This window comes from Xiphophorus couchianus, chromosome 20, assembly GCF_001444195.1.
Source record: "Xiphophorus couchianus chromosome 20, X_couchianus-1.0, whole genome shotgun sequence".
Taxonomy (NCBI): Eukaryota; Metazoa; Chordata; class Actinopteri; order Cyprinodontiformes; family Poeciliidae; genus Xiphophorus; species Xiphophorus couchianus.
The window spans coordinates 18,645,480-18,663,873 of record NC_040247.1 but is presented as its reverse complement, the minus strand read 5'-3'; the positions used below and the strand labels follow the sequence as shown (position 1 = coordinate 18,663,873).

At 37.0% G+C, this 18,394-nt stretch overlaps 1 protein-coding gene across 5 annotated transcripts in view; it reads right to left on the bottom strand.

Moving 5' to 3' along the window:
• scn8ab (sodium channel, voltage gated, type VIII, alpha subunit b) overlaps window positions 1–18,394 on the bottom strand; it is a 56,069-nt gene that overhangs the window by 24,419 nt on the left and 13,256 nt on the right. For 2 of the 5 annotated variants that reach the window (XM_028002069.1, XM_028002068.1), the window contains exons 3-13: window positions 12,678–12,796; window positions 11,456–11,545; window positions 11,248–11,376; window positions 8,674–8,765; window positions 5,707–5,928; window positions 5,202–5,265; window positions 4,791–4,932; window positions 3,764–3,970; window positions 3,390–3,671; window positions 2,108–2,464; window positions 1,102–1,234 (exon numbers count right to left, since the gene is read on the bottom strand). In XM_028002069.1, the coding sequence (XP_027857870.1) occupies window positions 1,102–1,234; window positions 2,108–2,464; window positions 3,390–3,671; window positions 3,764–3,970; window positions 4,791–4,932; window positions 5,202–5,265; window positions 5,707–5,928; window positions 8,674–8,765; window positions 11,248–11,376; window positions 11,456–11,545; window positions 12,678–12,796 (1,837 nt within the window). Of the gene's footprint in view, window positions 1–1,101; window positions 1,235–2,107; window positions 2,465–3,389; window positions 3,672–3,763; window positions 3,971–4,790; window positions 4,933–5,201; window positions 5,266–5,706; window positions 5,929–8,673; window positions 8,766–9,025; window positions 9,118–11,247; window positions 11,377–11,455; window positions 11,546–12,677; window positions 12,797–18,394 lie in introns of all 5 variants that reach the window. The other 3 variants (XM_028002070.1, XM_028002072.1, XM_028002071.1) reach the window with 3 other exon arrangements.

The window sequence follows — 18,394 nt, the reverse complement described above, 5'->3', positions numbered from 1 at the left end:
GTTACATTTACATATGTGTTACATTTACTAACATAACTTGTTAGTAAATCAATTTTCATAGAGTTAAGAATAAATCATATATTTTATACAATTTACTTGTACTGGTGGAGTTTGTAATCAAAAGAAAATTAGTGGCTGGTGAAGAAAATGTTTAATTTCCACCCCTGGTCATAACTATTATGAAACAGCATATATCCCCGACCCATGTGCACTACCTTGCAAAAGTTATCCTACCCATGATCTTTTTCACCTTTTGTCCCGTTATAAAAGAACATTTCAATGGACTTTGGGGGGAACGTTTGATATTGTTGTGCACAGTCGCAGAGTGGGAGGAAAGTGGTACATTATTTTTTTATTTTACAAAAAAATAACTTAAAAATTGTGCTTTATATTTGTGTGCTCAGCTCCTGTTGAGTTATTACTCGTTCACGTTTGAATGGGCTGGACTTTAGCTGGGCCATTCTGATACAGAAATATTTTTCTTAGCAGTTACATTGTCTCTCAGGCTTTATGCTTAAGGTTGTTGTGATGCTGAAAGGTGAATCTTTGCATCAGTCTCATGTCTTTTGCAGCCTCATGTTTTCTTTTAGCTAAATCCATCCTCCCATCAGCTTTGACTGGAAAAAATGCATCGTTTTCAATGTTTTTCAAATAAAATAATTGTGGTGTGTATTTGCATCCAGCCCCACTGAATCATCTATACTGCAACTAAAGCTGATTAATAAGTTAGACCTGTCGCCATTACGATCAGATTTGTGAAGTGCATGAATAATGTATGTCTCATCCAAAGAATTAACAATCAGAGCTACTGTGGGGCTGTGAGAGGTTGAGCGGCTAAAGCCTTTCCTCTGCCTACATCCCCCAGAATGCTGCGGGGTTTAGTGGAATTACTGACTACTTTATTGGATGTATATTCTCTTTATGTTGATCATGTGTCTATCGTGATATTTACTGTTATTGATTTATCGCCCTGCTCAGTTTAAATTTGTAACATCACAAAATGTGTTCAAAAAACACATCCTGATTAAATGTACATTTGAAAGCAGGTCATTTTCACCATGTCTGGAAAAGCATTGTAAGGTTTTTGTGAAATAAGCGTACCTTCTAAGAGTGTGTTGGTGACCACGCTCATCTGACTGTTGGCACGGTCCTTTCCTTTGAAGGAGGAGTTGAGCTGATCCACAGAAATCATGAGAGAACCAGAGTGTTTCTTCTTAATCTCCACATCTGTAGTCTGTACTCAGACAAAACATGAATGATCCTTTAGAAAAGCATGGGATGTACACAAAAATTAAAAGCAACGCTTCAAAGCTACCTCAGCCACTAAATGATACCCATGTTCCACTGAACAGACCAAATAAAGAAAATGCAGCCTAAATCTTCACATCAAATCTGCAGATTACATTGAACTTGTCTTAATATCTTTGTAATATTGAAATGCATGCAGTGGCATGCACATCAGGTCAACAGAGGGGATCTCAAGACATCATTAACATCTACACCATGCTAATATTCAAAAGAGGTAAACAGGTAAGAGCAGGTCAGCTGGCTGAGGGAAGAGGAGGTCTACCATGCGTGCTGTAAGGGGAGAAATATCGTTACAGAAAAATTGTTTCAGGCTTGTTCGTTGCACCATCCAGGGTTAGGAATGGAGAATAGGTGAAGACAGGAGAGGAGGAGGTGAATGAAAGAGAAAGACAGATATGGAGAGAAGAGGGTTGATGAGAAGAAGCGTAAAAGCTCAAGAATGGGATTTCTAAGTAATGACATAAAAGGAATGTTCCTCAGCAAGAAATGTTCATGTTTGTGAATTTTGTTGATAAAATGTTCATTAGTTTGATTAGAAAGGGAGTTTGTAGATATGTTTCTGCTTGTTAGTCATTAAAAAGAAACAGGAAAAAAACATTAAATCAATCAGAAAGAGTAAGTGGCTCTGCAGGGTGACGTTTTTAAACAGAATCTGATTATTCAGGAGGAGAAAGGAGAGCTTAGAGTTCAGGAAACAGAACAACAAGGGGGGAAGGGTCTGGGCTTCGAAAGAAGGAGCTGCAGAGATCAGGGCCGTCATCATGCCTAAACTGTATTGGTGTCCCATGGACGTCCTTACACTGTCATCAGTGGCTGCCTTATCTATTTTCACCTCAGGCAGAAGCCGTCTGCCAGGCCCGGGGCCGATGAGAGACACCACGCCGTTGCAGTCCACCGTGCTGTTCCTCTTCCCTCCAGAGTGTGGCGCCAGTGGGTGGATGCGGGACGAGCCCTGGCTGTAGCCACTGTAGCTATTGCGACGGTAGGGTATGAACAGTGAGCCTCGGCGGTCTTCGCTCTCCTCCACAGTGCTGTGCTCGTCGTCCGCAAACTCGTTCTCCGAGCCCATGTCCTTGGAGCGGCCCTTGAAGCTGAAGATGCTGCTGCGGCTGTTGTGGCGTGACATGAAGGGCGAGCCTGGGATGCTGAGCAGAGACTGAGGAGAGACAGATTTTAAAAAAAGGAGGTGTTGAGGTTGCTGAAAACAGCTGGAAAGAATGAGCAAATAAAGACCTAGAAAACAGAGTGCAGACTGAGAGATGAGAAGTAAATAAAATAAATAAAAGGCTTGCATTAAGAGCCTTTTATTCAGGAACTACTGGAGTTTATACTGTCACGTCATAAATAACATTTTAAATAATAACAATAATTTATTCCATGTTTTTGTCTTGCATATATTTTGTTATGCAATTAATCAAAAATAACTGCTTTCCTAATTGTAATATTTCAATTTTGAGCACATTTTTAATTACTTAGCAGAGAAAAACCTGAACAGAGTCTCAGTGAAATACAAGATTAAGTGAGGGAAGAAAAGCAGCTGGTAAAATGCTTGTGTAAAATTACCAAAATACAGTCACACCTCAAAAGATTTGAAGATCTGTAATTTATATTTAGTTATTTAGCACAAGTGAAACTCGTGCATTATAGTTAATCATATATTGGATATATTTGTGCTATTTATTACTGGACTTATAGGAAATGAAAACCTAAAATTCAGTTTCTCTGAAAATATTTTTTAATATTACAAACAATAAAAATTAAATGTTCGGTTTGGGCCTACACAGTGGCTGATAGCAGAACTGAAAAACTTCCTGGTTGTATGAGAATGAAAAATCACATCAAACTGAATGTTTAGATAATACATCAGCTTTCCCACCTGGTTAGGACCAAACATCAGCCAACACAAAATGGCTGCACATCCCCTGTTAAAGAGGACCTCACAGGTCACTGGAATGGATCAATAATTTAGGTCCGAACAGAAGCCGTACACTTCCAACCACAAAAAGCTTGTACAGTTTTCTGATCTGAAGCCATTAAACAGATCATTTTGCAGAAGCTGACACATTCTCTTCTGACTGTACCTGGTTCATGATGGATGTCTTCCTGCCCAGTCGAGTTCCTGGGAAGCGGATGGTGCTCTTCTTGCTGCCATCGTCTGACTCAGACTTAACTACCTTCTCACTGTCTCCTTTCTCCTTCTCCTGCTCTTTCTGGCGCCATTTCTTCTTGCGATTGCGTCTCTCTTTGGCGCTTTTTGAGCTCAGCTTGGAGACCTCTGAGGAGCTGCGGGACAAGTGACCCCCTTCTACATCCTCTAACGCAGCCTCTGACACGGTCCCTGCCGATGTGGCCATAGCTGCAGCCTGAAGCGGAAAAAATAAAATAAAATAGCCTCATAACGAGAACAAAATGTTCAAATCAGATGTTTACATCTTAAAGGAAAGACGAAGCTTACCTGCGTCTCCTCCTGTTGCCTTTTGAGCTGTTCCAGCATAGCTTTGAATTCAGCCTCTTTTTGCTCAGCCTCCTCCATTGTGGCCTGATTCTGCTCCTCATAAGCCATGGCCACCACAGCCAAGATCAGATTGACCAGGTAGAAGGAGCCCACAAAGATGACCAGCACAAAGAATACCATGTAGGTCTTCCCTGCAGCTCGCAGAGTCTGAGAAAACAAAAAAAATAACATGGACTTCGATGCATGACTTTATGTTATAGACCAACACAAAGTAGTCCAAAAATGTAAAAGCACAACAAAAAGGAGTTGTCGTCTTATTTATTTTATTCTTTATAGATTAAACACTGAAAAGTGCATTTGAATTGAGTCCCATTGGTTCAATACTTCATAAAACAGACTTTTGGGGTTTGTTGTACCATAGCGGTCTCAAGCTCCAATCCTCTAGATCTGGTGTCCTGCAGCTTTTAGGTGCATCTCTGCTTCAGCACACCTGCCTCCAATATTAGCTCATTAACAGAGCTTGACTGCATGCTAGTGAGGCCGTTCAGCTCTTTAATTCAAGTCCATAGCACAAGGACTTGAATTAAAGTCAACTCCTTGCAACACATCTAAATGTTGCAGGACTCTGGTCCTTGAGGAATGTAGTTTAAACCACTGCCTATCAGATTTGAAAATTGTTCTACCTGTGAGAAAAACAGCAGAAGCTCCATCAGGCTGGATGGAAAACATCTGTTCTCATCAATTTTTATGTCTTGCTACAGATTCTCATTTGGATTCAGATGTATTAAGTGCACAATTAATAGTAGCTTTAATAGGTCTTTAAAACTGAGTTATGGATCTCTGCAGCTCCTCCAGAGTTATCATAAGTTCTTGGATGATTTGTTGATTAATCATTCACTTTCCCTGATCTGTCAGGGGTACTCTGTTTAATTATTGGGTGACCTCTGGAAGAAATAGATGGTCAGATCTCACAGAAGAGATATTTTATAGAAAAGATTTGTGACAAATCAGGAAAACGTCTCCTCACCAGCATGTAGAGATTTTCCCAGAAGTCCTGAGTCATGAGACGAAAGAGGGTGAGGAAAGCCCACCCAAAGCTGTCAAAACTGGTGTAACCATAGTTTGGGTTTCTTCCAGCTTTCATGCACGTGAAACCCTCTGGACATCGTCTGAAAGAAAGTCACACAAATATATCTAAAAGAAACTGTTCAAATGAGATTAATTATTATTTTTAGCGTCATCTCGGTGTGGCTAATATGTACCTCCAGATATTTGTGCGATTTTACAAAGATAAAACTGCAATATGTGATTAATTGTTCAAAATTACATATAACTTACTCAAGTTTGAGATTAATTTTGCAATAAAAAACTATTAAACTAACTCCATGAACAGAGACGGAAAATATCCATCATGAACTCACATTAAATCACAACTCACCCCGAGTCTGAACTGTTTCCACACAGCAGAGCATCCAGAGCACCGGGCAGGAAGTAGAAATTTGCTGCAGAAAAGCAAAGTAGGACAGTCACTTTCATTGATCACTGCCTAAAGGATAAATGAGTCATTGTTTATGTTTACATTTCATAAAAGCAAGATAAAAAAAATATTGAATTGAAATTCAATATTTTTTTTTTTTGAAATTCAATATTTTCAATATTTAGGAATCTCAGAGATGTCTAATTTATTTTCTATTCAAAATTTGTAAAACTCAAATTTAGAGAGTTCTTTGTTAGTTTTTCATACATTTCAAAATATCAATGACAAAGTTTCAAATGAATTATTTCTGCAATTGTTAGGCTGATATGAAACCTGTAATAAACACATGAATAGAAAACTAAAGTTAAATGGATGGATTTTTACAGAAATTTACACATATTTTTCACACTAGACTTGAAGACTGCAGGAGCCCCTAATTAAACCGAGTGTCAGAGGTCATACTCACAATCGTTATAGATGTATTTGTTCCAGTCGAAACCTCGGCTGCCGTTTTCCAGGTATTGCTCGGTCATGTTGATTGGCCAGAAGACGCACTTGTTACGAAGGTTCCCCATGAACAGCTGCAAGCCGATCAGCGCAAAGACGCTGAGACAGAAGACGGTCAGGATCATCACATCCGACAGCTTCTTCACAGACTGGATCAGAGCGCCCACGATGGTCTTCAGGCCTGTTCACAAAAAAGCAACACACACACGCACACATGCAGATGTGCACAAATGCACAAACATGGAAACGGGTCGCCTCACACATTCACACCATTGCACAGAATCGCACACAAACAGGAAGGAAGGAGGAGAGTAAGAGAAAGAACCAACTATTTTCTTTTTCTGGGATCAGGAAAATGATCCCAAACACATAAAAACTGTCATGAATAGATAAACTAACATTTGGAATAAGCCTAACTCAACTTCATTGAAAATTTGTGGATGATGCTTAAAAGTAGAGTCTGAGCCAGGGAAAGCAACAAGTTCAAATGAACAACAAATTAAACTCTGTAGAATCGGCTGAAAAGAGGGGTCAAAGTTCACAAAAATGTATAACTTAACTGAATACTAAGAAGTGTTATGGCATTCATGCTGATGATGAATGTTCATACACCTCTGAGTGACAGTGTAGCCTCATCAAACTGAGTCTACTGCGGCGTTGCCACTAGCCTGCTCAACAGTGATTAGAACTCATCACTGAAGTGTCACTTCAGATAAGAAACTGCAGTAAAAAAGGTAATGAAAGATAAGTAGAGTGTAATTAATAAGCTCCTTCAACAAAAATGTCTGCCGGAGCTAGAACACCAGCGGTATCTTGGTGTTCTGAGTTAAAATGAATTAAGCTGTTTCTTCTACATACAACTAACATAAAGAGCATCTGAACAACAGCTAAATTAAGGATGCATTGAAAAAAACTGCTTTTTTTTTTGTTTGTTTTTGGTGAGTGTTTAATATCATGTTTCTGATTTTTCTTCTTGTGTCAACAAAGAAATTAGCAAATATTTTAACATGACTCTAATAATTACTGTGTGGAGTCATTTCTGCCCAATTACTGTCAAGTCTGAGCTGAGTTTCGAGGTTTAAAAATGTTTTATTTCGTAATAAAACTGTTTTAAGATTTTATGGCATATACAGAATATTGTATTGGAATACTTTCAAGAAGATATTTGAAAACTATCACAGCAAATACTGAAGTCTTATGGGATTTTTTCATCAGAGAAATATGCACACATGTAAACAGATCACAAGAAATAAAAAGAGTATGACAACTCAAGGAAGATTTAAACAGAAGAGGAACGATTTTAACTTCATCAATGGAAAAATCCCAAACCAACTTCAGGAAGCATTCTACACATCATATTAAGGACAATATATATGTAGTAAAAAGTGCAAACAATGCACAGATGCAGGATACATTAATTCAGGGAGGCAAGAAATGAAGAAGATGACAAAAAGCCATGCACAAAGATTTAGCTTTTAGGAGCTCTAGAGTTGGGGTTTAGGGTCAATGAGAGGAGGCATGCAGGTCATTTAAACGCCAAGGCTGAGGGAAATGGCCACATCAGTATAAATAGTATTGAGCAAAATGATTGAATTATTTTAAATGAAAGATTAACTTTAATCTGACTTTTTTTTCTTATTCTGAGTGCTCTTTGCACAATATTTAGGATGATAAAGAGGGCATATCCACTGTTTAATGACACATTTTTGCACCATTTTTCCCTTATATCAAAAATACTATCAAAATTATATTATTTATTATTATTTACCGAGGTTATTTTTGTCAGATTTGATTGTTTTAGAGGATCTGGTATGTGTCAAAAAACAAAGAAGAAATGTGCACTGAGAACATCATCCTGAAATATTCAGATTTAACTGAAGTAACTCCTTGATGGGCGGATGCCGTTTCACTATTTTCACAAGCAGTTTACAATATTAAATCAGAGGTTTTGCTCTAAGTCTGTTTCTTTTTTATTCCCAGTGCCTTAACGGCTGGTTCGGTAATTGAATTGTTGCCAACGTCTGGTGAGACAAAAGCTCTGACTGTAAGGAAACGATACAAATCTAAACTATGTGGAGGATTTGCATAAAACTGTTTATTTGACACATTTATATGATGTGATTATTTGTAAAAAAAAAAAAAAAAAAAAAAACTATAACTCTGTATAGACTTAATGAAAATTTAATTAAAAAATAAATCAATGACCCCCGAATTAGATTTGAACAGCAAGTTTCAGAGGTTCATGCAGCACAGGCTTGGCAGTCTTACAGGATTAAATTGTTTACATGACAACAAAAGGTGTTATCGTTGGAGTTTGGACACAAACCAAAACTGTGCAAATGGCAGATGATAGATTTTCCCCTCTCACATATTTGTCATCTAAAAATCCACTTATTAAAAAAAACTACTTATTGAACATTAAGAAAATACAATAAAGCTTTAATGCCAAGTAATCCCAGAGTTTTGTTCATTTCTAGAATCACTTCCACTTCAGAGCAATCCAAACATTTTAAGAGAGATGAAAGTTTTTACAGTCATGGGGAAAAGATAATAAGCCCCTTTTTCATTTCTGAGGGTTTACATAATTTTCATATCGTTAGAATTTTTGGAGTTTGCTTATTTCTTCACAAAAACTTCTATTTGGGCAAAAATCTGTGTTTTGTGTGGTTACACATTTTAATTTGGAATTTTGAACCTCATATAAACCAGATCATATCAGTTCAAACCCAGTAATTGACAAACAGCACTCTTTTCACTATGACTGTACATTTGTCCTCAAAGTAATCCTACGAAACATGTAAGCCCACAAGACTGCCTGCAGACTGCCAATCAAAAATGCTTCACATTTTTGATTGCAAAAAAGGAGATATACAAAGAAAAACATCTAATTTTAGGATCAGCCTTAGTGTTTAAATGGGAGTCTCACCTGGAATGACAGAAATAGTTTTCAATGCTCGGAGAACCCTGAACGTTCTCAGCGCCGAGACATTCCCAAGGTCCACAAACTCTGTTATATATCTGCAACAAGGTAGGATGACACACAGAACAGAACCCTATGATACACAACACACACGATAACAACACACACGAATGATTGTGCAAGAACACGACACCAGCACCACCACCGAAGACCGGGAAGGGACACCACGGTGGGACAGAGGCTGGACACCTGTCCGCCCAGTGAGAGGAGGACGAAGGAGGAGGAGGGAGTGAAACACAACCACGACTAACATGAAGCCCCGTGGATCGCCCTCCCGCAAGACAAACACCTGCCTTACCTGGAATAACTGAAATAGTTTTCAAAGCCCTCAGAACCCTGAACGTACGCAGAGCTGACACATTGCCTAGGTTTACAAACTCTGTTATATACCTGCAAGGTGGATCAGATACAATCACTCAGGAGTTATCCAGGTTAGAGGAAGAGGAAAAAAAGTTGCAAAATATTTTAGTAAGCATAGCTAACGTGATGGGACTGAATGCCCTGGAAAAAATAATTTAATCTAATTTAATTCATAATGTCATCTAATCAATCAAAACTAGAACAATAGGTTGGTTTGTGTGAAGTGGCATTTTGAAAAGTACTTATGAGTAGTCAGGGTTTTTTTCTTGAAGTGGAAAACATATTTCATGTTAGGAAAACAGGAAGGAAATTTGATGATAGCTTCTCAGAGCAGAGCATCAGGCCCATAAAATGACTGCTCTACAGAGATTATATGTATTTTTTTTTAGAGAGAGCAAGGTGTGATTATTATGCAAGAATTTAAAAACAGTGTTAATGTTTACACCGCTGCTATACTGTAGGTACAATACTCACTCTCTCTACTACTCCACACAACCCCTCTGTAAAAGTTTACACCAACAGCTAGAATATTCCCAGATATACAGAAAAAATTAAGGATTAAACTTAAAAAGATAACGGGGGATTTAACCAGGCTGAAAACATTTTCTAAAAAGCTTCAACTGCAATATAATGAGAACATATCTGTGTTTTGATATTAAACTGCAATAACAATGCAATATTCAAAGATCAAAGCAAAACAAAGAATACTGTAAATGCAGTGTCATGATAAAGTGTTTGCTCTCCCAAGAGATTGTTTTGTCACACTTAAATGTCACATCAAACAAATTTTAATATCAGACAAGTATAATCAAAGTAAATAAAAAAACACTTTTTAAATTATTTCCAAATATATCCAAATCTGGCACTAACTGAAAGTATATGGCTCATCTCCTCATGATTTAACTCATTTAAACAGAACATTTTGACAACATGAAGTAGGTTACAAAATCTCAAAATATAACAAATTATGCCCCAATTTGAAGAAAATCAAAAACAGATATGAAACAAAATCATTTTAAAGTTTTTAGTCCAATGAACCATAACTACAAGTGGAGAAAACATGGCGAAGTGGCCAGCCTGCTAAAATGACTCCAACAGTGCATTAACACCTTATGCAGGTGCAGAACCTGCAGGATCACCTGAAGCAATGCAGACCTTACATGCCTCAGTTAGTCACTGTTTATGATTCAAAAATAAGAAAGAAAAAAACGGGTTGATTTCCAAGGCCAAACCAACGCTGACCAAAACCAGAAGACACAAACCCATCTCACATTTACCAAAAAAGATTTTTGATGATCCTCAAAACTTGTACTGACAAGACAAAAATCAAACTCTTTGGATCAGTCACACACTACCAAGGCATTTCAGAAAAAGAACAGCCTGCTGGGTGGTAAAACGTCTTATCAGGCTCAGAGGGCAATTACTTTTCCATGCAGTGCCAGGGTGGTTTGAATAATCTAGTTCATTTAAACAAATCATAATTTAAAAACTTAATTTGGTGTTTATTTATGTCTGAATATGTGTGACAAAAAAAACAGATTAAATCTATGTAGGCTCCAAACATTTTTATCATTGTATGTTTTAAGATCCGCAATGACTGGCAGAAGTACTCATCACCCCTTGAACTTTTTCACATTTTGTCATTTTCAACCACTAATGTTAAGCAGCACATAATCGTAGACCAAGGAACACAGCAGACAGGCTCTGCAGTGACAGAATATGAAAACACCTAAGGGGTATTAATACTTTTGCAAGACCCTGTGTAATTTAAGTCAAGGTATGTAGGTATTGTTAATAATACACCTTCTCTCTAAGTCATCTTGATATGCCTTTGGCATTATAGTGCGACTTCAGAAGAGCAATTATCCACTAATGCTGCATGAGACAACAGGATCCTGGGATACACAGCTGCTGCTCATGTTTGAAGCTACACTTAAAATATGCAAGTTTTAGAGTACAAGAAGTGTTTTTACTGTTATGTTTAGTAAATCTGCTGCAATATTATCACTAAGGCAGATCACGGATAATTTACAGGTTGCTTTTATGTGCTTGTTTGTGCAACTAATGAGTTTTCTTGTAATGTTGTCTTAAATCATTTTAATACACAACTACACCTCTTTTTATGTAAATAAGACAACTATTATATAAACAAATACTTACGCCATTGAAATGACCATGAAGTCCAGCCAGTTCCATGGATCTCTGAGAAACGTGAAGCCGTCGATGGCAAAACCTCGGGCAACAATTTTTGTGAGCGACTCGAATGTGTAGATACCCGTGAATGTATACCTATGAAAGAAAATCCAGTGGAGAGTGAGGAGCAGCGACAGGATTCAAATGCAAGTAATTTGGGGAAATGTATACTTACTCTACTTGTTTGGACCACTCTGGTGGGTCACTAAATGTCATGAATATACAGTTGGTCAAAATGGTACACATGATGATCATGCTGAATAACGTGGAAACACAAGTGTTAAGGAAAACCTTGAACAGTGCACACATAAAACAGCAAGATGTGTTAAATATTTTTAAAAGGTAGGAAGAAGACTGTGATTTAGAAAAGCAAGAAAATAGTTAACCTATACATTTTAAAGTAAAGACAACACAATTTAAGTTCTTCCTGAAAGGAAATGTGAATTAACAAACAGAAATAACAAATTTAGGTCACAGCAAAATATGAATAGATGTTTCATTATTAAGAATGGAAAGAAAAGGAGCCAGATCAATAAAAGGTACCATCTTCTAATTAAGGAATGCATTGTAGGTAATCATTTTACACAAATAAACCTTTAATATATTGGATTTGTTGAGCATTATGCAGTTGAATATGTGAGAATCAATCCAACTAATTTCCTTTGGAGCTTTAAGAAGCCCAGTTATCTACTGAACACAGATCTACACAGGAGTGGATCAGTAAATGCGCACTTCTGTTCAAAAGGCAGGAATCACTGAGAAATATTTCAGTTTTTCATGGAAAATGACATGAAATCTTGTCACTGTTAGAAATTCAGAGTCTAATGGAAATGATACAGTTCCATTAGTTCTTTAAACTTTAAAACTTATTTACCAAACATATTTTCTCAGAAATTACAACACAGTAAATCAACATTTTAGATGTAGATTCCTCAAGGTCATCATCGTCTCCATTTCTGCAGCATCTCCAGCAAAACAGATTATGTTGAATAACAGCTTAGACTTAAACGAGGCGCATTTGTTGAGGCAAAAATTACAGCATCCCTGAAATGATGACCTAACATAATTATTGTTACTAACTGTATTACTAACTCATAAAGCTTTGAAAATTGCATTTGAGTTAGTCACTAAAATTATTTTGAGATGGTGATAAAAGACACCGATGAGGAAAGAGCTCAGTTTCAATGACTGATTACAACTTTAATTGATTAATCAGACTACAAAATCTGAAGTTTAACATTAAATTATGGTCAAGTTGAAGATCATTCCTCACTCCTGAGCAAAACATTTCATTTCATTTCATGAAAAACCTCTCAAAGTCTCATATTATATTGCTCCTTCAAAATTTTTTTTTTAATTTGGTCCGAACACACGACATAAGTGAAGTGAAAGGATATGAATGTATCAAAATCTTTATAGCTATTCGCCTAAATGGATTAAAAGGGCTTATGATGTACAAGGAGGGTGTGGCACTGAAGCGGAAGATTGTTTTCCCCTTGTTTAGGACTATAAATGTCTGTGGAGAGAAGAGAGAAAGAGAAGAGATGAAAGTTAGTCAAACAGTGGCGACAAATATTTGATACATGTCCTGAAAAACTTTCTGATGTCACTTTAAATGAGGAAATTATTCATGAGGTAAGAGAATTCTGTCACAGAACTAAGCTTAGTAATATTACTGCCATGTTATACACAAGACAAAACATCATATGAAAATTATTGTATATATTGTATATATACTGTACGTGTCTCACTCAAATGATCATCAAACTAATTTTAAGTCAAACAGTTGCATGGTGGTGAAATACCAAAAGCAGTTTTCTTACTTAGTTTTTATGTAGCTTTTTTTTTTAATTTAGTACGTTTGCATCCTTATGCAATTGTTCCCTTTTAATATCAATAGTGTCTAGTTGTGGAAGTGGTGTCTTCCTTGTTTCTATAACCATTTCATTTGACCCTTTTGTGACCTCAGTTCAGATGAGAGTTTTCCATCAAGGAAATCTAATTCCTCAATGCACAGCCACTGCTCCAATGTTGGAGGTTCCTCTTCATCCCATAATCTTGTGATGGCTTTTTTTACTTGCTTTTTTTTCTTTTTTTACCAAGTATTTATCTTTTTTGTAGTATGCCATGTGTAAAGCATCCCAAATAGTGTCCTACAAATTCCTCAGAGTTAGATTTGCTTTATTCCAGTATTCTGTTATTTTTTGACATGACTCCATAAGCAGTTTTCTGACGGTGATTTCAAAAAGCAAAGGAAACAAAGCAACTCAATTTATCATGGCTGTTTGTGAAAATCTAAACCAAAGAAATGTTTTGTCACCCTTTGGGAACTTGCATTTTACATTGCTTTGCAGAAATTTTGGCTCACTCTTCTTTGAAAAGTAGTTTTTATTCAACCACATTGAAGGACTTTGGAGCATGAAAGACCAGTTTAAGTTCACACTGCTGCGTCCTGATTTATTGTATTTAGACGTTCTGGACCATTGGCACCAACATACTTCAGAAACTGCCAGCAGACTTCGAAGCCAATTTCAAGTTTGTTGAAAAGCAGGTAAGTGAACACAACATGCCAGTATATCATATCATTAACATGGACAAAGTCTTCCACATTTAACAATTTATAAATAATTTCAACCTGTATATGTTTTTTTTTTTTTTTTTGACTGATGCTCCAGAGCAACTTGTAGTGAGGAAAATACATTCAAAATAAGACCAGGCTTTAATTGGTCCGTCTGAAGAGTCTCTTTTTTAAGCCAATCAGAGATGTCCTTCTGCATGACCCCCCTGCCCTTGAGCATAAGGTCACAAACTGGTTTCTGGAAGAGACCAGGATTTGTGATTCTATCAATTACAGCGAGTCGTCCAGGTCCTGAAGCAGCTAAGCAGACCATCACACTACCACCGCCATCATGGTCTGTCAGTACGGTTATCTTTTTTCGAATACATGCTATATTAGTATCTGATGTTGTCAAATGCATTTTCACTGTTATCTTTTTAGTTAAAATAGCATTTTATTAAAAGTCTATGGGAACATCGAGATGTTTTGGGGAACATGAGAAAAGACATTTTCTTTTTCCTCTTGATAAATAAAATCAATTAAGAAGTGCTAATATTTACTCAGGTTTTCACTGTTATACAAAAGAATAAACTGAGAAAATCTGCATATAAATACATTTTGACAGCACTGTAGAGGTAGCAAAGAAGTAACACTTTGCCTTGCTGACATCACTTCCTCTGTGAGAGGTTGTCAAAGAACTCCCGTCGGTCCCAGCAGGACCTTCACTGTGACAGAAGCAGCGAGCTCTCCTAAAGGCCCAAGACAAGCAGACATCCATATGCAAAGCTCCCTGACTTCTCTGTGGCCGAATGGCTCTCTTCATGTCGGGTTTAAAGCTCTTACTGGAAAGGGAACAGCAAATGCTGTCATCGATCAGGGAAGATCTGCTGACTCGGAGCTCGCTCGCAGTAACCACTCCCTGCCCATAAACAGCACTGGGCAGAGTGCGGCTGGGGAAGAAGAGAGGCAGCAGCCTCTGTTTGTTTCTGTGTACTCATGTGTGGGGTCTGCAGAGGCCTGTGCCAAAGTCTTAGACAAAAGGCACATGAGGTCAGCATTATGGACATGAGCATCATTTACAAACAGACTGCTGAGGTGTTGCACGTTTTCTCCAGGCATCCCAGTTCAGAGCTGCTCTCACTGGCCAGTGTTTCTAAATGCGTAGTTCAGAGGAGGACGCGTCGGTGAACCATGGATATTTGGATGAGGAGGTTCTTCTTTGTTTAAAATAACTCAAAACATAACTACAGTGACGAACAAATGTTAAATTATGTATTTGTGATAAGAAGGAGGACAGTTACCTAGAAATCTAACGATTATATGACTGGAGTTAAGATGGGCATTTTTCAATCAGATCTCTTTCATTGTGAGACAATTAACAGCGACCTGGTTGAAGTCGACGTGACTATGGTCATTTACTTATGCCTTGGAAATATAAATGAAGTTTTTCACATTGCGTCATCTTAAAACCACAAACCTCCACCATAAAATGCCATAAAAAGAAAGCTGAAAACGTGACATGACATAGTTTTTTAATGTTTTACAAATAAAATATGTGCATTTATTTAGCCCCCCCCCCCTTTGTTTTATTCCAGCTTTCAGTAGAACCTCTACACAAAACCAAAATTCTTGGTTTTAATTGCTAGCAGGAGTTTTTGTTTAAGGATCTGTTTAGCAGAATATAGTGGGAATCTGTGCGAATCTTTCCTTGCATCCCCATGTGTGGTTTCAGTTTTCTGCGAAATATAGCGTTTTGATCCCACATGACCTATCCTAAACTGTAGATGGGATTTCAAATGGCTTTTTCTCAACAGACAGGGATGGCCAGTATGGATCTGAAATTTCATTGTGGCATTTTGTTTGAGTTTTCTGCAATATATCTATGAATTCATGACATCAGAGAAACTACTGCCCATTTAAGAAACCCTAAAATTAAACAAGCTGCCACAGTTCACCTCTTACATTAGGCAGTAAAACTACCACTAGTCAATACAAAGTAATTACATACAGTTATCCAGTTATATTGATATTAATTTGTATTGGTGTTAAGTAGAGGGTCAAAGAGCTGAAACAGCAAAACGAACAAACCCTGCCATGTTGACACCTTTAGGGTTATGCAAACACCATAATTTTGAGTTTTATTCTTTTCATGATGAATCACAATTTGCATCCCAATGGTCAAATTTTAGAGTCTACAACAAATGCAACACTGGAAATTATGCAGTTTTTAAAGTTTTCTCCACTGTACAACAACATGACACTAAGTGTTGGTCTGTCACACAAGCTCTCAATAAAAAGCATTGAAATTTGTACTTGTAGCGTGAGAAAACAACAACAAAGCTCCTGACCTTCTGGTGGAAAATGTCATACTAAAGGTAACCACAAACAAAGAAAGTGTAGAGCCAACACTGTAGAGAAGGAAGGAAGAAACGGAGAGGTTGTCTTTCATCATGTGTTTTCGTCAGTCATCTGCTCAGAGTCAATGTCACATGAACAGGAAGCCAAGGGACCTGAAGTCGTCGTTTCTCTCAGAGGTCAAAGGAAGTGTTTTGCTGACCAGGTCAATGCGATACGAGGAAGGAGGGAGTAATGAGTAGCCACTCATTAGGAGTTAACGTGCAAAGCATCACTAACTGTGATTTGATTTACTTAATTGTTGCTCTGTCTGTAGATACAGGTTAATTTAAGCAGGTTGTTCTTGCAACCAAATCCTTACTTGCGAAGATCAGCACATATCTGCCTTTTGTGAATAACATTTCATCCCTTTATTCCCATTTTGATGCGTGCTTAAAAGAAATTAGCCTCTGTGTCATGTCACATTTATATTCCACAGGAACAGGAAGTTGTACAGTACAAACGTAAGAATCACAGAGAATGATTTATTTTTTTTAAAAGTACGAATAAAAACATATGCATTTATTTAATAGGAATATTTAGGATGCCTGTATAGTAATTACAATGTAAGGTTGTTTCCCAACTGAATTAATGTATCCAAATTATAGGGTGGAATATTTTACGTTTTTTTAATTGAAAGGTGCTTTATAGCATTAATTTTGAATTTGATACACATCTATAAAGGAGTATAGATAATTGTGGCACTATATGGGCCATTTACTATCTTAAAAGAGGGCTAGGTTTACATAGCATCGAAATAAACATGAAGGAATCACAGATGAAAAAGTAGCCATAATGAGCAGTGATTGGATTAATCTAGATGCTTCCTTATAAGCAGCAATGATCAGTAATCTAATCCCTGAGAAGGTCTGAGTGTCACGACATAAATATACTATTGATTCCTGAAATATTGCTCAGATCAGATAATCACTGAGGGTGGATAAATAGATTTTTTAGATTATATTTGCCAAAATCAGAACTATTATTTCAGGCAAAAAAATAAATGTTTTTCAAGTGATGGATTTTGCCTTTTAATTGCATTAAGTTACAATAGATACACTTTCCTTTCAAACTAGTTTCTGGTGGGAAACACAACATACAAACTATTTTAAGTCAGAGTTTTGACTTGTAAAGATGCAAGTAGCCTGGAGTTTAATATCAGAAATAGTCAAAGTACAATTTGCAAGTATAAAGTATTTCTTAACAGACTATTTGGGGAAACTTTTCCTTCAACTTGCATTGTGACTAGTAGTTAGTAACATTAATTTTTCAACTTGCAACTTGAACACAGAATAAACGTTTAATAATAAATAGACACAAAACCCACTGTACCAGGCCCCAGTCATATTATATGCAGAACAATTAAATTAACATGCACAAGCAAGAACCAGAAGGGGCATCAGGCTGACAGAGACAGGTCATCGGCAAAGAGAACCGAATAGAGAGAGAATCAGGGGGGTGAGTGATGCAGAGCAGAAAACCAAAGAGCTGCAGAGAAGAGAAAGCCACACCTGGGATAAATGGGCAGATGTAGAGAGAAGGAGGAGGAGGAGGAAGAAGTATGCAGCAGAGAAACTAAGGAAGGGGAGGTGAGAAAGACAGACAAAAACAAAGATTTAAGCTGGGAAACAACAGGGAGGAAGTCATGGAAAGGGAATGCACTACTTCTTAAAGCAAAGAGCAGTTTTAGCATTCTGAGTCAAAAGTCAGAACACACACCACAGTTCTTCTTCTTTGGCTTATGTTTCTCTGTGATTTATTAATCAAATATTTGTGAGCACATCTACTTAAAAAAATCATTTGGTTAAATTAAAAAGAGGCACAAACAAGATTACATGAAGGGGAAACTCCCTCCAATTTGCATTTTAACCTACCGTATTTGTTGTAAATAACAAATCAAATTCATACCGAGGCTTGATGAGGGTACATTTTGCATCTGATACGGATAGAAATTAAAGAATCCCCAATAAATTCTTTAAAAGTAAACTTTTGAGTTATCTTCTTCTTACTTTTTTCTTTTCCAATGTTCCTATGTTTTTATATCTTATCTTGTAAAGCATTTTGTAGCTCATGCTTTATTAACAGTTCTAACTAAAGAAAGTTCATTTTTAATTTTTATGATGATTACTGTTGTTGTCATTATTGTTTGAAATTACAGTTGTG